Source organism: Macaca thibetana, chromosome 3, assembly GCF_024542745.1.
Source record: "Macaca thibetana thibetana isolate TM-01 chromosome 3, ASM2454274v1, whole genome shotgun sequence".
In the NCBI taxonomy this organism is placed as follows: domain Eukaryota; kingdom Metazoa; phylum Chordata; class Mammalia; order Primates; family Cercopithecidae; genus Macaca; species Macaca thibetana.
The window spans coordinates 114,306,602-114,327,359 of record NC_065580.1 but is presented as its reverse complement, the minus strand read 5'-3'; the positions used below and the strand labels follow the sequence as shown (position 1 = coordinate 114,327,359).

Sequence of the window (20,758 nt, the reverse complement as noted above, 5' to 3'; positions counted from 1 at the left end):
TGCTGTCCTTGCAACCCCCAGGTGGCACTTTGAGCCCTGACTCTTGGGTGGGGACAGGTAAGCCCAGAGGGGGTCTCAAAGCTGGCAACAGCCCAAACTTGGGTCTTCCATGGGAGTGGAGGGGAAGTTCCCTCTTCATGGGAGAGGCACCAGGAAGCCCTGGCAAAAAGGGGAGAGGCCTGAGCACAGGAAAGCCGGGAGCAGGGTTGGATTCCATGCAGCCTGCACCCCAGGCACCAGCAGGTGACGCCTCGAGTCACGCACATCTGCCTAGCAGCTCTGGGGCACAGGAGGGACCTAATTCCCTGGATGCTCGGTGGGCGCCAGATACCTCACGCCACACAGTGGGCCATCCCATGTAGGCAGAGGCTCCCTGAAGCTGGGAGCAGGGCAGCCCTTGGCCTCTCCCAGAGGAACTGGAACGCAGGAAGGCTCCAACTTCAGTCTCATCTTAACATTTAGCCTCTTCCTGGTGGCTGATCATCATCAGCCGCAGTCTCAGGGTGAGGGTGCTCACACCAGACACACAGCAGAGGCAGATACCGGGCAGGCGGCAGAGTGCTATTCCCACATGGGAGCATTCAGGCTATAGCAGGGCAGGTCAGAGCTGCGAGCCTGTGTAGACCAAACTGGGAATTCGTGGTCCAAAAGCATATTTGTTCTTCAGGGACATGGATGAGCTGGGACAGAAAATAGGGGAAGACAACAGGCCAAGGCCACTCTGTGTTACGTTTCCTGAAGTCAGAATCAGTTGAGGCACACACTGGGGCTGGCAGGCATTGAGTGAGCCATGTGGAGGAACATGTTGTGTCTGCTGTTTTCGAATACCCAGGGTGGAAGCTTGACCATCCGCATCCCCACTTCCCATAGCCCAGGCAGAGGGACAGAGAAATGGAGTGGGGAGCACAAAGCAGGCTCCGACAAGACAACTTCCCTGCTGCCAAACCACCACGATCCACTCTGACTTTGGTCACAAACTCCGCTAAAAACAATTCTCTACGTTCACTGTTCCCAAGGGTCATTCTAAACAGTGGTGGCCACCACCCCTTAGAAGCAAAAGAAAAAAGGCAAATAAATGCAGAAGGCAGCCGGAGCCTCCCAGATGCCCCTGCTCAGGACCCTTCCCCACAGCTTGGCAGTGGCCACTCAGGGCTTGGCCACAGGCAGGGCTTGGCTCAGTATCCTGTCAGGGGCAAGAGCCAAGCTGTGTGGGAGGGTCAGGGGGATGCAGGAAGGATGTTTGGGAATCACCAGGCCATTGCTGCATTTGGGGTGACAGGCTGAGTCTGCCAAGTCAGAGGGAGCCCTAAGGCCTCATCCTCACTGGGGGTCCCATTCCTGGAAGAGTGCCAAATGTTCAACTCCCAGGCCTCCTCTTCCAGCAAGAAGAAAGCCACGTCTGAGCAGGGAAGGGCAAGATGTGCCCTCAGCCTCACTCAATGAGCTCCACGTAGTTGGCAGGGAACATGCCAAAATGGCCATCCGGCCCATAGCCACGCCACCAGCCTTCGTCGATCACCTCGATGCCTGTGATGAGGTTCTCGGGGTCAAAGGAGATCTCTGTGTCGTCGGCTGCAAAGAGGATGAGCCCAGATGTGTATCAGGGGCTCCCTCCCACATCCCACCTGCTCGGGCAGCACACGGCAGCCCCACCCTGCTGCAGTACAGCTCGCTGTGGCTCTGGTTCCTCCTCAGAAATATCCCTGCCACACTGCTAAGCCTTGGCCAACACTGCACCCTGTCCCAATGCTGCTCTGGTGACCACAGCCTCAGGGCACACCCTCCTACAGAGCATTCCCAAAAAAGGCTAGTGTAGACACCAGTCTGCTCCATGGGGAGCCTCCACCCCATTCTCCAAGGCCTCCACCAGGGACGCCTGGGGAACCAGCATCCAGGCTTGGCCCACCTCCCTGCTCAGACCCCATGTTTTGTGACAAGGATGGCAACTGGGGTTCTACATCAGCAGCCAGCACATAGCTATGAGGAACACATGGGGAGGCCTGCGCTGTGCAGGACACTCCAGTGCCACAGTCGCCCCCACTCCAGAGGTGCTTCTACCCCTAAACGCACCACCCACCCTCCTGTCTTCTCTTCCTGACACCCCGTGGTGCCATCTTCCCATAAAACCCCAGACCCTCTTGTCTCCTAACCTCAGGACCCTGTGGTCCGTGCCAGCCAGGCCAGGGCACCTTACCTGCCTGGTAGTCGTACAGGGCACGGGCACAGAGCCCTTGCCCACTGAGCCCCTGGCCCTGAATGTGGTGATCAATGTGCTCAGAGCCGGCACCTTGCTGCTGCACCTGCCCAGGGATGACAAAGGTGTTACCCCAGACTCAGCCCTTACACCCAGTCGCTGCTCTGCACCACATGGCCCGGGTCAAGCTGGGAGTACACAGAGGGAAAGCAGTCTACAGGCTCGGGGGCTGCTGCTGTCCCCACCCTACCAGAGCACAGAAGCCACAGGACAGTGTGCAAATCCCTCAGCCATGGGCTGCAAGGCCCCCTTCCCACCCAGCACCTCCTACAGAGTGGTATTGCCCTGACAATTTATAGCACAGGGCTGCTCCAAAAATGCATGTGCTTTAAAACCTGTTGCATGCCCCCAGAAAACTTGGCCCGTGATAAGTGTTCCTGAGTATGCAGCCCCTTCCTGGCCCCAGCCCCAGTGTAGGAACCCACCAGTGGGGGCTCCTCGTAGAAGGTCTCCTGCTCCGGGAGTCCCTCATACACAGCCTCCTCTTCTGTCTGCAGCAGACATGGAGGAGTGCTGGGCGCCGGCTCCTCACCAGGGAGATCTGCACCAGGGAACACAACGGGTTCTCACTCCCACACATCCCCCTTCTCCACTGCTGTCCCCCAGGGTCCCCATGGGATGACAAGCGCCTTGCCTGTCCTAGGCCTTGAGACAGTGGCAGCTGGCTCTCTGCCAAAGTGGGTCTCTGGTTGGGTGAGCTGCTTCTGCAGGAAGGGGCTCCTCAGCTTGCCTGCAAATCCGGGTAAATAAATACATCATCACTTCAGAAACACCACCTGTTGCACACGCGCATGTGCACGCACATACACACACACCCCCCCCCACCCCCGCCACAGCACCCTCCACCCTGGTGTGCTCGAGGCAGTCTCATGGGGCTTGCCCTGGCTAGTGCAGGAACAGAGACCCCAGGGCCATGTGCTATGTGGTGACCTGGTAGACAGTGCAGCCCAATATCTTTTGGAGGCCTAACTGGTGACCAGTGTGGTCACTGATGAGGTCAAGGGCCCCAGGTGTCCCTTCTCACTCACTCATCCCTGTCACCGATACATGTCACTAGCCTCAGAGAGTCCACATAGGACCCCAGGATCCCCCTCACCCTGCTGCTGTCTCGTGGCCAGGCCCAGAGGGAGGTCTCACCCGGCTGAGGACTGGAGACGGAGGTGGTGGACATGGCCCTCTCCTTCTGCTTGAAAATCTCCCTCGGGTGCATGGCAGACTCCTGGAGGGAAGCACATGTTGACCCCTGCAGTGGGCAAAACTTTCACCAGCTCTCCCCAGATCACAGCCCCTCCAGCTGTCAGTCCGGTAGCCCCTCAAAGGTGAGTATGGGGCCAGGAGGCAAAACGTGTTCTCAGGTGAGAAGTCATTTAAAAATAAAAAGTCCCTTTAAAAAGGGAAGTAAAACACAGAAGCCAAGGGGCTCACAGGGCCTCCCCCAGGACCAGGTGTGGTCCAAGCCCGAAGCTTCCGCCTTTGACTTTCCTCTCTACTGTCAGCTCTTGAGGTGCCCAGGTTCCAACCTGCCCCAGCTGACTGCAGGGCAGCTTCTGCCCAGGTCTGGGCTGGGCCCTCAATCCACGATCAGGGACTTCTGTGTGTGGCCAGTACAGGTCCAAACAAGGAGAGCACCCTCATCTTACCTGCTCATCTCGGTTCCTTGAAACCACTTCTTGCTGCTGCTCCTCCCACGTCCTGCTGGGAAGGGCCGGGTGGGGTACAGCTGAGGCACAGCCACAGCTTCTCACGCCGCACCCCTCAGTCCTCCTTGCCTCCGTGGGATGGAGCGGGTGCCCAGCAATGCCCCAGGGTGGGTCCCCCAGGCCAGCCTCCACCTCTGGCTCACCTCTGGGGGCTGGCCTCGCCACGCTGCTCCTGATAGCGCTGCTCCCGGCGCGCAGCCTCACGCAGCTCACGCTCCCGGCGCTCCTGCTCCAGCTGCCGCTGCGCCTCCTCAGCCCGCCGCTTTTCCTCCAGCCGACGGTTCTCCTCCTCCTTCTGCAGGGAGAGCCGCTGCCCACTCAGCCCTGTGCTGACACTTTAGCCTAATCCCCTGCCCAGGACTGGGTTTTAGGCATATGGCCAAAGACGGGCACCAGAGCCAGTTGCTCATTAGCCTTGTGGCTTAACCTACCCAAGCCTCAGTGTGACCATCTGTAATGGGCACCAAGGAGAGCGGATGCTGCACGAGCTCGCTGCGAAGAAAGCTGAGCCACAGCAAGCAGAACACTCCCATGTGCCCAGCACGCCCCGGGGCAGCACTCACCTCTGCTTTGGCCCAGAAGCTGTCTTTACCAACCCTTTTAATCTCAGACACAGCATTGGTCTTCTGGTACACAGAGCCCTGTAGGGGACAGCACTCATTAGAGACCTGGACCCAGGTGGAAGGCCAGTCCCACAGGCACCAGAGGAGAGAATACACTAAACTTGTGACAGCACAGGTGAGTGCTGCTAGGACTGGAGCCAGCAGAGGCGGCAGAGCACTGCCCAGTGACCCTCAAGGAGACATATATCAAGATGACCTGAAAGAAGCCCAGGACACTGCCCCAAGGGGGATGCTCAATCCCAGACAACACTAGAGGGGTCTCTGGTGGTCTTTGGCCCTCATAGATGGGGGCCAGGGCAAGAAAGGCCCCCATACTCCACCTGCAAACTCCTAGACATTGGGCAGTTCTGAAGCAGGCCTCTGGCCAGGGGCACTCAGACAGCTGACTAGCACAAGAGCATCCAAGGAACCACCACTGAGCCCAACCGCACATCTGTGGACGCAGCTCCCAGCCATCAGCTCCACACAGCACTGGGGCTGCAGGCCCACAGGTATCTCCTGTGACTCCAAGGGGCCTGCTCTGGTTTCAGGCTCTGCCTTGATGTCCCCTTTAGTTCCTCCACAGCAGCTACCTCCAGGGGCAGCCCAGGATGTGCCAGTGCCATGACCTCGAGGGCAGCCAGACTATCATAGCCATGCATCCTGCAGAGCCTCCACTCTGATCACACAGGCTGGGCTCCAGATGAAGGCTAAAGAACAGCTAGTCCAAGCCCTAGGCAAAGACAGAGGGCTACTCCTGCTCATCTGGTCAGTGGGCACTCCCCACAGCTCAGGGGTTACCACCTGCAGAAACTAGGCAGGCATGGGCCCAGCCAGCCTGGGTGCTGGGAAGTGCACATTCCTGGCCCCCCGCCCTCAGGCCCTGAGCAACAAAAGGACTGGCGATGGGCAGGCAGCACTCACCACTGGGGCCTGGGGCCCCGCGTCCTGGAAGCGGCCACTCTCCTTGTGAAAGCTGTAGTTGGCACCTGAAGCCTTGGCCACCTTCTCCATGATGCACTCAGGCTCCACATCCTCCTCGGCCCGTGCATTGATGGTCACGTGGGCCCCCTGCAGCAGGAGTAGCACTTGAAAGAAAGGCTTTGCAAGCCCAGGTTATGGGCCAAACTCCTGTCAGTCCACACAGCACAGGCCACTACTATACCACACAAGACTGGAATCAGGAAACCAGAAGGCACCTGTCTCGCTGCTGAAAACTGAGGCATGAGTTCCCCTCAAGGGCTCAAACAAACCAACTTGGAGCAAACCCCTCATACTTGTCCCAGTTCACGTGAAACCCTTGCCCTCCACTGTGTTATCCAGTAGTTCCTTCTGTAGATGTTCCCTGCTGCATATCAGTAGACAGCCCAGGCATGATTTGCATCAAAGGCCTTCCTTCCAATCAATGAAAATTAATTTTAAATGCCATCTGGAAACCACAAAAGACCCTGAATAGCTAAAGCAATCCGAAGCAAAAAGAGCAAAGCTGGAGGCTTCGTGCTACCTGATTTCAAATTAAACTACAAAACTCTAGTAATCAAAACAGCATGGTACTGGCATAAACACACACATACAGAACAATGGAAACTAACAGAGCACCCCACACACTTACAGCCAACTCATTTTTAACAAAGGTGATAGGAACACACACTGTGGAAAGGACGGTCTATTTAATAAACAGGGCAAGGAAAATTGGATATTTATATGCAGAAGAATGAAATCAAATCTTCATCTTTCACCATATAAAAAAATAAACTCAAAACGGATTAAAAAGACTTAAATGTAAGACCTGAAACTATGAAACTACTCAAAGAAAACATTAGAAAGACGCCCCTGGACATTGGTCTGGGCAAAGATTTTTTTGGGTTAAGACCTCAAAAGCCCAGGCAACAAAAGCAAAAGTAATCGACTACATCAAGCTAAAAGGCTTCTGCACAGGATATGAAACAATCAACAAAGTAAACAGATAACCTACAGAATGGGAGAAAATATCTTCAAACTATCCATCTGACAAGGAATTAACGACCAGAATATAAAAGGAACTCAAACAACTCAGTAGCAAAAAAATAATAATCTGATTTTAAAATGGGCAAAAGACCTTAACAGATATTTCTCGAAAGATGATATACACATGGTTAACTACATATGAAAAAACGCTCAACATCACTAACCATCATCAGGGAAATGCAAACCAAAACCATAATGAGCTATCATCTCACCACAGTTAGAATGGCTATTATAAAAAACTCAAAAAATAAATGCTAGCAAGGATGTGGAGAAAGGGAAACTCTTACACACTGTTGGTAGGAATGTAAAGTAGTACAGCCATTATAAAAATAGTATGGTTTTTTGGTTTTCTTTTTTGAGACAGTCTTATTCTGTCGCCCAGGCTGGAGAGAAGCGGCACAATCTCGGCTCACTGCAACCTCCACCTCCCGGGTTCAAGAGATTCTCCTGCCTCAGCCTCCTGAGTAGCTGGGATTACAGGTGCCCACCACCACACCTGGCTATTTTAGTCCTACTAAAAACAGAACTACCTTATGATCTAGCAATCCCACTGCTGGGGATATATCCAACTCTGATGTTCAGCACTATTAACAACAGCCAAGACATGGAATCAACCAAGACATCCATCAATGGATGAAAGGGTAAAGAAAATGTAGTATATAAACACGAGGGAATATTATTCAGCCATAAAACAGAATAACATCCTGTCATTTGCAGCAACATGGATGGAACTGGAGGTCATAATGTCAAGGGAAATAAGCCAGGCACAGAAGACAAGTATTGCATGTTCTCACTCATATGTGGGAGCTAAAAAAGTGGGTATCATGGAGGGAGAAAGTACAATGGTGGTTACCAGGGGCTGGGAAGGGCATGGGGGAGAGAAAATGAAGAGACGTTACTTAACAGGTACAAAAATACAGTTAAATAGAAGGAATAAATTCTAGTATTCAGTAGTACAGAAGGGAAATTGTAGTTAACAATAATTTTGTGTATTTCAAATTACCTAGAAGAGAAAAATTATAATGTTCCCAACACAAAGAAAAGATAAATGTTTGAGGTGATGGACATGCTAATTACACTGATTCATTGTATACACTGTATACAGGTATCAAAATATGACATGTATGCAAAAAATATGTGCAACTATTACATATAAATTTATAAAAACCCTGGGCCGGGCGCGGTGGCTCTCGCCTATAATCCCAGCACTTTGGGAAGCTGAGGAGGGCAGATCACTTGAGGTCAGGGATTCCAGACCAGCCTGGCCAACATGGGGAAACGCCATCTCTACTAAAAATCCAAAACTTAGCTGGGCATGGTGGCAGGCACCTGTAATATCAACTACTCAGGAGGCTGAGAAAGGAAAATCACTTGAACCTGGGAGGTAGAGGCTGCAGTGAGCCGAGATCATGCCACTGCATTCCAGTCTGGGTGACAGAATGAGTCTCGTCTCAAAACAAACAACTCTGATAAAAGAATGCCATACACGTTTTCTACAAAAAGTAAGCTACTGACATCTTCATGAGAAGCCAGACCCATGACCTCATTCACTGTTACTATCCAGGTTGAGCATCCCTAACCTAAAAGTCCGAAATCCGAACTACTCCAATCAACATTTCCTTTAAGCATTATGTCAGCACTCAAAAAATTTCAGATTCTAGGTTGGGCGCAGTGGCTCACACCTGTAATCCCAGCACTTTGGGAGGCCGAGGCAGGCAGATCACGAGGTCATGAGATCGACACCATCCTGACTAACACGGTGAAACCCCGTCTCTACTAAAAAAATACAAAAAATTAGCTGGGCGTTGTGGCAGGTGCCTGTAGCCCCAGCTAATGGGAGGCTGAGGCAGGAGGATGGCGTGAACCCGGGAGGCGGAGCTTGCAGTGAGGTGAGATCGCGCCACTGCACTCCAGCCTGGGTGACAGAGTGAGATTCTCTCAAAAAATAAAAAATAAAAAAATAATTCAGATTCTGGAGAATTTTGGATTTTGGACGCTGAACTGGTAAGTATTTAATGCAAATATTCTCAAATCCGAAAAAATCCAAAACATTTCTGGTCCTAAGCATCTCAGATAAAGGATACTCAAACCTGTATACCTGATAAGCTGGGAATTCTCTTATCGGCTCCTAGATGGAAACTGAGGTATAGCTGAAGAAATGTTGGCAGAACCAGAAATCAAAATTCTGAGTCTCCTTTGCCAGAGAAATGCAACCAGCGAAATGCAAAAAGTTACCTGACAAGTGACCAACAAATGCTTTTGTTACAAATAGTTTTTAAAATTTAAAAAGGTTCTATTATAAGACTGACATAAATCCATGTAGAAATGGGGGCTGGAAAGGAATGCATCAAAAGGGCATGTGCGTGCTAAGATGGTGAGCACTCTCCCCTTCCTCCAAATCCTGACGGTATTACTAAGCTGTTTAGAGGCATCATAAAACAAAACAGAACCAGGGCCCAGCCTTCTCACAGCACCAGTTCCAGCATGGTCCTTTATTCTGCCCCACTGAGGCCGGCCTGTAGGTGGCCCTGGCAACATCCTGACCTCCCATGCATTCGCTGATGAAGAGTGAAGCAGCCTCTGGTCATGCCCTGAAGGGCAGGCAGAGAGCATTAGCCAAGAGCGCACTCCCGAATCCAGTTCTGATTCCCACTTGCTTGCACCCAGGAACCTGGGACACCTCAAGCCTGTGAGGCCTGTTCCCACTGGAGCAGGCCTCGCCAGGCCTCACCTTCAGGAAGTTGGCCATGGTGCTGACGTGGCTGGCGCAGGCTCCCTTCCGCACATCGTTCACACCCTCGCCTGTCTGTAACACAAGTATGCCCAGAATGACCCAGGCCTCCCCCAAAGCCACTTCCCTCCCCTGGGGACCCAACATCTACCCTGTGTCCCAGAAAAGAGAAAACTGCAACCCCCAAAGCAGAACCAATTCTTCTGACTGCATCACACTGGTGAGGTAAGTTTCCATGCCTCCAAGGGGCTCATGGACGCTCCTTTGGCAGGATGGTTACTGGCTTTCCCTGTGGGGGCATTTCATGAGTTTTCATGAGTTTTCTTTCTTTTTTTTTTTTTTTTTTTTTTGGAGATAGAGTCTTGCTCAGTCGCCCAGGCTGGAGTACAGTGGCACAATCTCAGCTCACTGCAACCTCTGCCTCCCAGGTTCAAGCAATTCTCCTGCCTCAGCCTTCCGAGTAGCTGGGACTACATGTGCATGCTGCCATGCCCAGCTAATTTTTGTATTTTAGTAGAGACGGGGTTTCACCGTGTTGCCCAGGCTGGTCTCAAACTCCTGAGCTCAGGCAATCCAACCACCTCGGCCTCCCAAAGTTCTAGGATGACAGGCCTGAGCCACCGCACCCGGCCTTCAAGAGTTTTCTTGATCCCTACCAAGGGATCAAGGAGGCCCTGTCCCTGCACTGCCAGGCTCCTAAACACTCCCTCAGGCTCTCTACTCCATCAGAACAACCACCCTCAAGAGCACGGAGCAAGGACTCCCTGCGACTGCTTTTACTCCATTTTGCAGGAAGAACTCTAGGCTTGGAGGGTGAATTCTGCATAGCAAAGTCACAGTTATTCTTTGGGACACAATGAATCTGTCAACTAGTCTGCTCATTCACGAGCTCAGAGCTGTTCTATTGATCCACTAAGTCATGCCCGTAAAACACTCTGTTCCTGAAGTCAAGCCAAAACAGGAAAGAAGACAATGGGGTTTCCTGGGTCACACCTAGATGAAACGGGCTCCACATACCCAGTTGATGAGGACAAATTTGGGCAGTCCGGAGTTGGGGTCCTTCACTCTGCAGAAGGCATACATCACCTTCCCGCTGTTGAGCTCCTCCACCATCTCCTCCAGGCCACCCTCTGCAGCAGAGTCACAAGGAAGGTCAGGGGTGGCCCTGACATTCCCTGCTGGCCCTCGTCCCACCAGGAAGGGAAGCCAAGCTGCCTCTAAACCAGGGCTTCTCACATCTACCTGTATCAGAATCTTTCTAGGGGCATGTTTACAATCAGAGTCCTGGGCACCAGCCCCACTAAACTGACTGATGAGAGCTGGGTGGGACCTAGGAGTCTGTGATTCTGACAAGTACCTCAGGTAATTTCTTTTACCCACACTTGTTTAAAAACCACTTCTCTAAACCCAGAGGTAATTCTGGAAATAAAAACAGGGTCACTTCCCTGGCAAACCAGCCACCAGACTTCCAAATGGAGGATGTCTACATCAAAATTTTATTGTTGCCTCAACCTTGCAAAGGGGCCCGGAATAGCAGGGCCTGTAGAGTCACCACTGCCTGCACCTGTGTCTGCTCAAGCTCCAGGGCCGCCCAGGGGGCCAGACCAGATTGAACATCCTGCAGCAGCATAACTGGCTCAGCCCTCACAGACTCCAGAAGAGAGGGTGATGGGGGCAGGGGGAGCATAGGAGTGGGCAGCTCTAAACGATTCTCCCCTGACACTGAGGCTTAGCCCCCACAAGCTTTTCCAAGTTATAAGGAGGAAGAGCTGATCAGGTATTTCAGCTACAGGGCTCCATATAAGTGGAGGCAGTCATGAGTCCCCACTCTGGGGACAGCAACTTGTTGTGTTTGTGGCAGAGCCCTGTCCCGTGCCACTGGGGATGATGACAGGAAACTCAAGTTGTTGATCCCTGCAACTCCCAGTCACCTGCCACACCACATGTCTACTGTTCAATGGTGATCCTTCTAGAAAGGGGACACCTCCCAAAAAGGTTGTGAAAGGAAGGGGCTTTCTACCAACAACAGCCACCAAACCGTGGAGAACACACTCCGAGCACTCACTGAACAATGAAGCCATGTCCGGCTCAGGACAGAGGGAGGGGTCAGGGAAGTTCTGGAAGAGGAGTAGTCAAGGGTGTCAGCTGGGGGGCCCACAGGTCACACTCTGACCCAGCCTACCCTGACAATCTCTGCTCTGTGCTGGCCAAGAGCCTGTCCTTCCTGCAGAGACCCCCAGAGACTCCCCCGTGACTATCTGCAGTGATACTGCCTCTCCCAGTGAGGATGGGGCCCCTGCAAGCACTCGGCACAAGACCAGGGCAGGACAAAGGGAGACTAGGCCACGTCTGTGGACCTTCTTTCCGCCAGCACCAGTTCTGGGACTAGTGAGCTTCCCACCACAGCTCCCTGGACGCAGGCTGCCCACAAGCTGGAGAGGCCTGTTTCCCTCTCAACTCTCCCCAAGCAGACACAGAGAAAGCACTCCCCTGCACCCAGAGGGGAGGAGAGCCAAGAAGGAATGTTTTCACTTACACATATCTGAAACCAAAGGCCTGCCAGAAGTGGCCAGTGAGCACTGGAAGCCCCATGTGGCTCAGTGGACCAAGACGGCTGAGTGCGCTGACCTCCGGTCCTGCCTGTTGTTGGCTCATGTAATGATCAAGGGGCCAGGGAACCCCCAATGGAGTTAATGTGGGGTGGGTCTGCAGAAGGCAGGCTCCAGTCTACTTCCCACCCTCAGTGGAGGAAGGTGTTGAGCCACTGGCAGAGGCCACCTGTGTGACAGAGTCCCCTTCTTCCTGTGCAGTAGCTGAAATGCCAGCTGAGATGGACTGCTGATGGTCACAATCCTCTCTCCTTTGCACACGTCACCCTCCTACCTCCTGGTGTCCCCGAGTCCATTTGGAGTCATACTCACCCCCTGTGCCAGCCACACGGATGTCGTTGCTGTTGCCTTCATAGGTAAAGAGAGCCCTGAAACGAAACACAAGTGAGCTCTGTAGCCAGTACCTTGGTTACATCTCTCCTCACCACACCTACCATGACTTTCCACTACACCCCAAAAAGCTTGGGCCAACAGTAACACTGTGAGTGGACACGGGCCCCTTCTCACTTTGCTCTAGCCCGCTAACCAGGTTCTCAGTAGGTAACTGTGCAGCCTTCTCAGCTCGGCAGCTGGGAGGACACTGGCCTGACTTACCATGGGGTGGGGGTTGTGAGGGACAAAGCCACGGAGATGGGAGCACACATCTACTATGAGGAAAACATGAGCTGTGGAGTTTCCAACGACTGCTATACATTCGTGTGTCAAATACTCACCTGGCCACACCAGGTATATGGATTTGAAGAGACAAAACATATCTACATATTCCTGAACCCAGAGGACCCAAAAGGAGAAGCAAGTCAAAGAAATACACACTCTGGGCCCCTTGGAAGGCTGCCCACCACTCCTGTGCATGTCTGCCCTGGCTCCAGTGAAGCCTGGCAGGTAGGGCAGCAGGTCCTTCTAGGCTTGAGACTCTTTGGTAAACACAGATAACTACAGGTTGTGTTTATTAGAAACCACAAGGGAATGACACAACATGAAATCACACAGTTAAAACCATGAACCTGCCAAGCCCCTCACGGACAGGTACCCATGAGCAAGTTTCCTATCTAGCAGAGCCTATCTCTCCATGGGTGACATGGGGCCATGGCTTTCTTTTCCTGTAAGATTAATTATTCATAAGAACTCTGGGCCAGGCGCGCTGGCTCATGCCTGTAATCCCAGCACTCTGGGAAGCCAAATCGGGCAGATGGGGATCACGAGGTCATGAGATCGAGACCATTCTGGCTAACATGGAAAAATCCAATCTCTACTAAAAATACAAAAAATTAGCTGGATGTGGTGGCAGGCACCTGTAGTCCCAGCTATTCAGGAGGCTGAGGCAGGAGAATGGCGTGAACCCGGGAGGTGGGGCTTGCAGTGAGCCAAGATCATGACACTGTACTTCAGCCTGAGCAACACAGCAAGATTCCACCTCAAAAAAAAAAAAAAAAAAAAAAAAAAAAAAGAACTCTGGGCCAGGCATGGTGGTTCATACCTGTAATCCCAGTACATTGGGAGGCTGAGGCAGGAGGGTCGCTTGAGTCCAGGAGTTTGAGACGAGCCTGGGCAACATGGTGGGACCCTATCTCTACCAAAAATACAAAAATCAGCCAGGAGTGGTGGCACATGCCTGCAGTCCCAACTACTCGGGAGGCTGAGGTGGGAGGATTGCTTAAGCCCGGGAGCTTGAGGCTACAGTGAGCCATGATGATGCCATTGTACTCTAGCCCAGGCAACAGAGTGAAACCCTAACTCTTAAAAAACAAACAAACAAAAAAAAACAAAAAAAAAACCAAAACTCTGGTAAAGATTCATTCTGACTTGCTATTAGCATGAACCTTGCAGCAACTCAACACCCCCGGCAGGACTGCTGGACATGGGTTGCGGGCACTGACCCATTGGACTGTAAGTCAAAGGCAAAACCCAGTCCTGTGTGTGTCATCTCCCCAGTCTCAGCCAGACGGAAGCTCCAGGGATAAACAGGTGGACAGGAACCAAATCAGCTTCAACTTGGCTTCCCCAGGGCTTTGCCAATGCCACTGGACAGAGATGCTTATGCCTGAGAAAGATGGAGAAATTAGACCCAGGCCCAGTGGGATCTGGTTGGTAGGGAGGAGACAGGCCTCCAGGAAAAGGCACTGCTTACCAGGAGAGGAGACAGAATACAGAAGGAGAGAAACACCAAATGAGAAACACTCAGAGAAAAGGAACTAGAGAAGAGACCACAGAGAAACGAGAAAGATTTGGGAGGTGGCACACTGTCAGCGTGAGCTGGGGGAACGCCCTGGAGGAAAGAAGCCCATTCCTCTTGATGACCACAAAGCCCTGGCTGCCAGAAGATAGCAAGCTGGCACAAGCAGCAGGGAACGGAAGATGGCAGCTTAACCCAGCTCTTGCAAGAAGGGACTCAGCCAGCTACAATGGCTCACGCCTATAATCCCAGCACTTTGGGAGGCCAAGGCAGGCGGATCACCTGAGGTCAGGAGTTTGAGACCAGCCTTGCCAACATGGGAAACCTTGCCTCTACTAAAAATACAAAATTAGCCAGGTGTGGTGGTGGATGCCTGTAATCCCAGCTACTTGGGACTCTGAGGCAGGAAAATCACTTGAACCCGGGAGGCAGAGGTTCCATGCCACTTCACTCCAGCCTGGGTGACAAAGCAAGACTCTGTCTCAAAAAAAAAAAAAAAAAAAAAAAGGGACTCAGCAGCTAATATAATAAGAGCCAAGCTCAATGCCTGCCACCTATCTCTCTGACTTGATCCCCCTCTACCCCAGGCCACCTTTAAGAATGTTCCCAGTGCAAAGGCACCTTCCCAGTTTAGAGGCCCTTGGAAAGAAGGGCGAAGGAAGTTTCAAATCAACATGAAAAAACATGGTGCACTGGCCTCTGAACAGCAAGAAATATGGAGTGTCAAGCATCTTATAATTCAATCATGCCTTTGAAAATTAGTACTGAGAGCCTACTGCTTACTAGTTACAGGAATGCAGCTATGAACAATCCCTAAAAGGTCCTACCCATGGAACTTACTTTCTAATGGGAGAAAAAATACACACCTAACACTAATGTACTATTAGCGAGTGAAGCAGGTGCTAGAGGTGACACATGAACCAGGTAAGATCAATGCCAAGATATGGAGTAAGCAGGGGCAGGAGACAGATTCAAGACAGAGAGCTGATGTCATGGCTGCTCCCCACTCTGCCTGCCTTCCCCAATGCCAGCACTGTGTGTGTGAAACCTCTTATGACCCACCAAACTAGAGACCACCTCTTCTTCCTCTGATATCTCTACCACTTTTTCTGTATGAATCTCTGTCCATCCTTCATCCAAGCATCTGCTACACATAACAACTGTGCCTCAGGCACCAAGGACAGAGAGACCCCACCCCTTCCAGTAAGAGATAAAGGTGACAAGAAAACCCATAAGGATTTTCAGCACATGTTGTGTCTGGCATGTGTCTGAAGGAAGTCAAACAGAAAGATGGGAAAAAGTGCCTACAGACAGGGAGCTAGGAATCAAGGAAGGCCTCTCTGAGAAGGCAACCTTGGGGCAAAGAAGTGAAGGCTGGGGACAACGTGGAAGAAGTGTGCTCCACGCAGAGGAAGCAGCAGAGCAAGGACTCTGAAGAGGAACCAACTTGTAAGTTTGAGGAAGAGAAAGACGGCCAGGTGGTGACAAACAGGTGTGGCCACAGTGTGGTAAGTGAAAGGGGTGGTAGGTTCTGGGTCATGCAGGACATCAGCAGAGCGAGGAGTCTAGGCTTTATTCAACATGCAACAGGAAGCCACTGTAGAGCTATAGACACGGAAGTGACATGGTCCAGATATTTTTCCGCAGTGTGCAGGAATCTACCACACAGTATCTGCTGTAACCTTAATGGTTGTGACTATGAGGGTGGAGGCCAGTGGGTCATGCTGCTGAGTAACACAACCTGTAGTGCTACAAGAGCCTGGAGGTAGGGAGGGAGCATGGCATGGCTGTCTGGGCAGATGAGTCCAGTGAGATAGGTGGGTTCTGACTTCATGAAGGGAAAGAGGAGGTTCCACAACCCTCATGAGGGACAGAGAGTAGATGGGGTGGGTAAGCACCAGGCCAGGAGTGGTAGCAGACAGCTCTGGTAAGAAGCCCAAGGAAAGGCTAGGAACATAGGAGGTCTGAAGAGGGAAGCCCAAACTGCCAGGTGGGCTAGGAGGCATCATCCCAAACCAGTGATGGTTCCTCAGAAGACTGATGAAGAGAGACCTGGAAGAGAGATAGATCAGGAGTGCCAGGAAGCTCCTAGGTAAGTCTGCCAGGGTAAACAAAGTGATCAAGAGCATGTTAAGAAGCAAAATCTTTAACTGGGCAGGGCTGGAGAGGGGCAAAGATTCTTCTGGGTTCTAAAGCCAAGTGGTATCATGAGGACATGAAAATGGGGCACTCATTGCAGAGATGCTTTTGACTGGGTTTGAAGTAACAGGAGAGGCCTAAGAGAAACACGAACAGGAATAGGAGAGAGGCAAAACAGGGGGCTGACATCTAGAAACTCTCCTGAGAAAACTAACACTGACTGACATGTGGGTAAATCTGAGGGATTATAAAGCAGGCAGAAAACCCTACCAAGGAAGTGACGAGACATCCTTCTTTAGATGCCTCCCAAACAGAAGATGTGCTGTTTGGCATAAGTGCCATCCAGGGCACCCAGACCTGACAGGAGAGTCTACAGACACCCCACAGACCTAAGCAACTGCTATTCTAAAGCTCTTCCCCTAATGGCCCGGGGCAGAGGAAAAGGCAAAGCCATAACATCCTCAGGGTCACAACAGTACACTGCATAAAAGCCGCTCTGTGCTGGGCACTAGGAAGTGCGGAGGAGATGAGAAAGCACTTGTACAAGTGGAGATGGCCCCCATACAAGGGGAAGACAGTCGGGAGGGCCTCAGTGCTGACCACAGGGTGGCCCCACCACGACTCAGCCTCCAAGGCCCAGTTTCTATCCCCAAAGTTGGTCACCTTAGCCCACCATACTCAGCATATTTCTCAGAATTGGAATTTCTCAAAATCGGTCAGCGAAAACAATTTAAGCAAATGGGAAAGTGAGGATATCTTGGGTGGTGGAGGGAAAATGGGACCTTTTCCCAAATAGATAGCGAGCATCCTACTTTCGTACATCTTCTCATGTCTCAGGCACAGGAAAGAGTACACTTTTTGGAGAAAGAAATGTTCTGAAGTCCATGTTCACAGAGAGCCAAGAACCCAGATCCCCGAGCTCCTCGTCTGAAGCCCCCAGGGCAGGGCTCACATTCACAGCCTGGCTGCCAGGCCGTTCTCAAATGCCCATCTCTGAACACGGCGTTTGCAAAAAAAAAGGGCGTGGCTTCCGCCTTCTCAGAGAGGGCTATGCAGGGCCCCCTTTTCCAGGGAAGTCCCAGGGCTGGAAAGAAGAACCTGGCGAAGCTAGCAAGCACGACCAGGCCGAGGATCCAACATGGAAGCCCGCGGAGCCCATAGTGGGTGGCGAGCGGCAGGGGGAGGGGCGGGGACTCACTGGGTCCCTGCAAGCCGGGTTTAACTTTTCCACAATCGGCGGGGCAAGGGGTCACGGGGGAAGACAGCACTCCTGCTGCGGTGTGGAGGGGGCAGACAGGTAAGCCCCGGGCCACCTGCCGGGGTGCCGCTCCCTGCTCGCGCTCCCGCTCCTCCCGGGTCCCCGGCTCGCCCCAGACAGACCCACCCCTGAGGCAGCCCCTGGCCCGACCCTGGCCCGTCTCGCCGCCCACCAGTCGGTCGGGGACTTCTCGGTGACCACCCGCACGTAGGCCTCCTGCAGCGCTGGCCCGTTCCGGCTCAGGTTCGCCGCCATGGCCCGCCCCGCAGTCTCCGCGCCGCTGCTGCCGCTTCCGGGCCGGACCGCCCCTTTGACAGCCGACAAGCCTAGCCTCCGACAACCGGAAACCCCGCCCCACGGCAGGAAGCGGAAATGGCAGGGGCCAGCTGCACCCGCGGGTCCTAGCGAGTCGTCAGGGCCCCTGGTCTAGCATCCGGGTCCCGCGAACGCCGAAAGACAAGCGGGAGAAGCGAGGATTCGGCTTTCTGTTTGTCCTCAGGGAGGGATCCTGGGGCGCGGACTAGCTGTTTTCTGGTCCCACGCAAACGGCAGCTTGACTTGGAAGCCTGGCCGAGAGGACCCAGTCCAGCCCCCGCTAGCTGCTCTCACAGCACCGTGCTCATTCTTTTCTAAATCTTGTTATGTCGATGAGCTTATTTGAGAGATCTTGGATTCACTGCAGTCTCCCTCCAGACGAGGTCTTCAGCCTGTTTGTGGACCCTCAACAGTTTGATCTATGAATGAAACAAGCATAAATGTACGAATACCCGGATAAATGAATGCTAAGTGACGATCACACCGCTACAAACCTAACTGAAAGTGCCTTTGTGCTTTCTCACTCTCACCTGAGTTTTTCACTCTGCAATTTGGTGGAGGCCAGGATAGTGGAGGCGTGAAGAGAACCTGCCTTGTGCTTCACCTGCACATCTGGATGGTCGCCCCTAGAAGGTGTCAGTAATTCCTCAATCTGCTCCCCTCCTCCAGTGAACACCAGTTTTTCCATCCACAAATCTGCCTACACTGACTGAACTAGCTTCTTATCTGCATGATAGGGAAACATGCCAAAGCCCAAGGCAGCTCACAGCTTCTTTCCCTCCCATGGAGAATAACTCCCCTTCCTCCTTAAAATATAAATCCGGCCGGGCGCAGTGGCTCACGCCTGTAATCCCAGCACTTTGGGAGGCCAAGGTGGGCGGATCGCGAGGTCAGGAGATCGAGACCATCCTGGCTAACACGGTGAAACCCCGTCTCTACTAAAAATACAAAAAATTAGCCGGGTGTGACGGCGTGCGCCTGTAGTCCCAGCAACTCGGGAGGCTGAGAATGGCGTGAACCCCGGGAGGCGGAGCTTGCAATGAACCCAGATAGCGCCACTGCACTCTAGCCTGGGCGACAGAGAAAGACTCCATCTCAAAAAAAGGAAAATTATATATATATATGTATATGTATAAAATATATATGTATTATATATATATAAATCTACAGTCCCCTAAGTCCAGATGTGCTTTGGAATTCAATCTAAGATTTCAGAAAAGTTATACCATATATGTCCTGTATACTCTGTAAGCCCTTATCACAGGATCTGGAGAGGAACTGGTAATCAGACGTGTTCATACTTTTGCTGTGATGTGTGTGAATAATCAGCTAAGTGGAATATAAGAAGACTCTAAATATCCTCATGGCCATTAAGGTCAGTTTTTGCTACCAAATGAACTACCAAAATCTTAAGGTGTTTGGGTCTGGATGGTGCAGATAAGGGCTTGTGGACCTAATTTAGAAAAAAGCACAGTTCATTTGTTATGTCCATTTTTCTTTCTGTTCACATCATTGTTGCTTGTGGTCTTGTTTGTTTTGTGCTGCTATAACAAAGTACCACAGACTATGTAATTTACATATAACAGAAATTTATTTTCTCACAGTTCTGGAGGCTGCGAAGTCCAATGTCATGGCACTAGTATCTGGTGAGGGGCTTCTTGCTGCCTCATAACATGGTGAAAGGGCAAAGAGGACGAGAGACAGACAAAAGGGGGTCAAACTCATTCTTTTTTTTTTTTTTTTTTTGAGATGGAGTCTCACTTTGTAGCCAGGCTGGAGTGCAGTGACCACAAACTCGGCTCACTGCAACCTCCGCCTCCCAAGTCCAAGCAATTCTCCTGCCTCAGCCTCCCGAGTAGCTGGGACTACAGGCACATGCCACCATGCCCAGCTAAGTTTTGTATTTTTCATAGAGACGGGGTTTCACCATGTTGGCCAGGATAGTCTCAATCTCTTGACCTTGTGATCTGCCTACCTTGGCCTCCCAAAGTGCTGGGACTACAGGTGTGAGACACTGCACCCGGCCCCAAACTCAGTCTTTTATAATGAACCTGAGGCAGGAGAATAGGGGCTGGAAGCAAGGAACCTAACGCCAATTCACACTAACCTCCTAGAACCAAATCAAAAGGAAAACCCTAACTTATGACCAAGTAACAAAAGGACCAGAGGCTACTCCCTTTGCAACTGCCCCCCACCTTTTTCTGCATGGTAGATGAAAAATTGAAAGTACCTCTGATTGGTCCCTTTCCACAACCAATCAGGCTGCTCACGGACCAAGTCTTCATTTGCATAGGAGTATAACTTTGTAACTTCACTTCACCCTTTCAATCAGAGGTATGCATAGGGTGTAACTTTGAAACTTCGCTTAAGCTTCTGATAGGTCCCCTTCCTCAACCAATCAGACTGACTGCGGGCCACTAATTCATTTATGTAGGGTGAACACCAAGTAGCCAATGGGAAACCTCTAGAGGATATTTAACCCCTAGAAAATTCTGTAACCAGGCTCTTGAGCCACTTGCTCAAGCCACTCCCACCCTGTGGAGTGTACCTTCATTTTCAATAAATCTCTGCTTTTGTTGCTTCATTCTTTCCTTGCTTTGTTTGTGCATTTTGTCCAATTCTTTGTTCACGACACCAAGAACCTGGACACCCTCCACAGGTAACAAACCCACTTCCAAGATAATGGCATTAATCCATTCATGAGGGCCTAAGCACCTCACACCTCCCACCACTCAACGCCATCACATTGGAGATCAGGCCTCTAAGACATGAACTTTGTTGGATACATTCGAACCACAGCACTTGTCTTACAGGCAGAAGCTCTGACATTTCTGAGAGGCAAACAGTTACTTCATCCTGATCTGAAGAAGTCTCAAGCTCTGGCAAAATATCCCTTCTCCTCAGCAGTCCAGTCTGCAGCCTTCACCCCTCCTTTGAATTCATCCTAGATCTTCTTTTCGATCTTTTCTC

At 51.7% G+C, this 20,758-nt stretch overlaps 2 protein-coding genes across 9 annotated transcripts in view; one reads left to right on the top strand and one right to left on the bottom strand.

Annotated features, from left to right (window-relative positions):
- The window catches only part of LOC126950190 (40S ribosomal protein S17), a 176,642-nt gene that overhangs the window by 61,379 nt on the left and 94,505 nt on the right, over positions 1 to 20,758 (top strand). The window lies entirely within an intron of this gene.
- DBNL (drebrin like) lies at positions 637 to 17,792 on the bottom strand. 4 transcript variants are annotated; one of them, XM_050783427.1, is made up of 13 exons: positions 17,646 to 17,792; positions 12,216 to 12,271; positions 10,312 to 10,424; positions 9,295 to 9,369; positions 5,481 to 5,627; positions 4,518 to 4,595; positions 4,098 to 4,249; positions 3,895 to 3,949; positions 3,392 to 3,497; positions 2,889 to 2,984; positions 2,680 to 2,795; positions 2,195 to 2,300; positions 637 to 1,572 (listed from the first exon to the last, which is right to left on the bottom strand). In XM_050783427.1, exons 1-13 carry the CDS (start codon positions 17,726 to 17,728, stop codon positions 1,433 to 1,435), a joined length of 1,323 nt encoding a protein of 440 aa, XP_050639384.1. In that variant the 5' UTR covers positions 17,729 to 17,792; the 3' UTR covers positions 637 to 1,432. The 4 variants fall into 4 exon arrangements, with proteins under 4 accessions (XP_050639384.1, XP_050639386.1, XP_050639385.1 ...); XM_050783429.1 differs by having other exon boundaries at positions 3,392 to 3,473; XM_050783428.1 differs by having other exon boundaries at positions 3,895 to 3,946.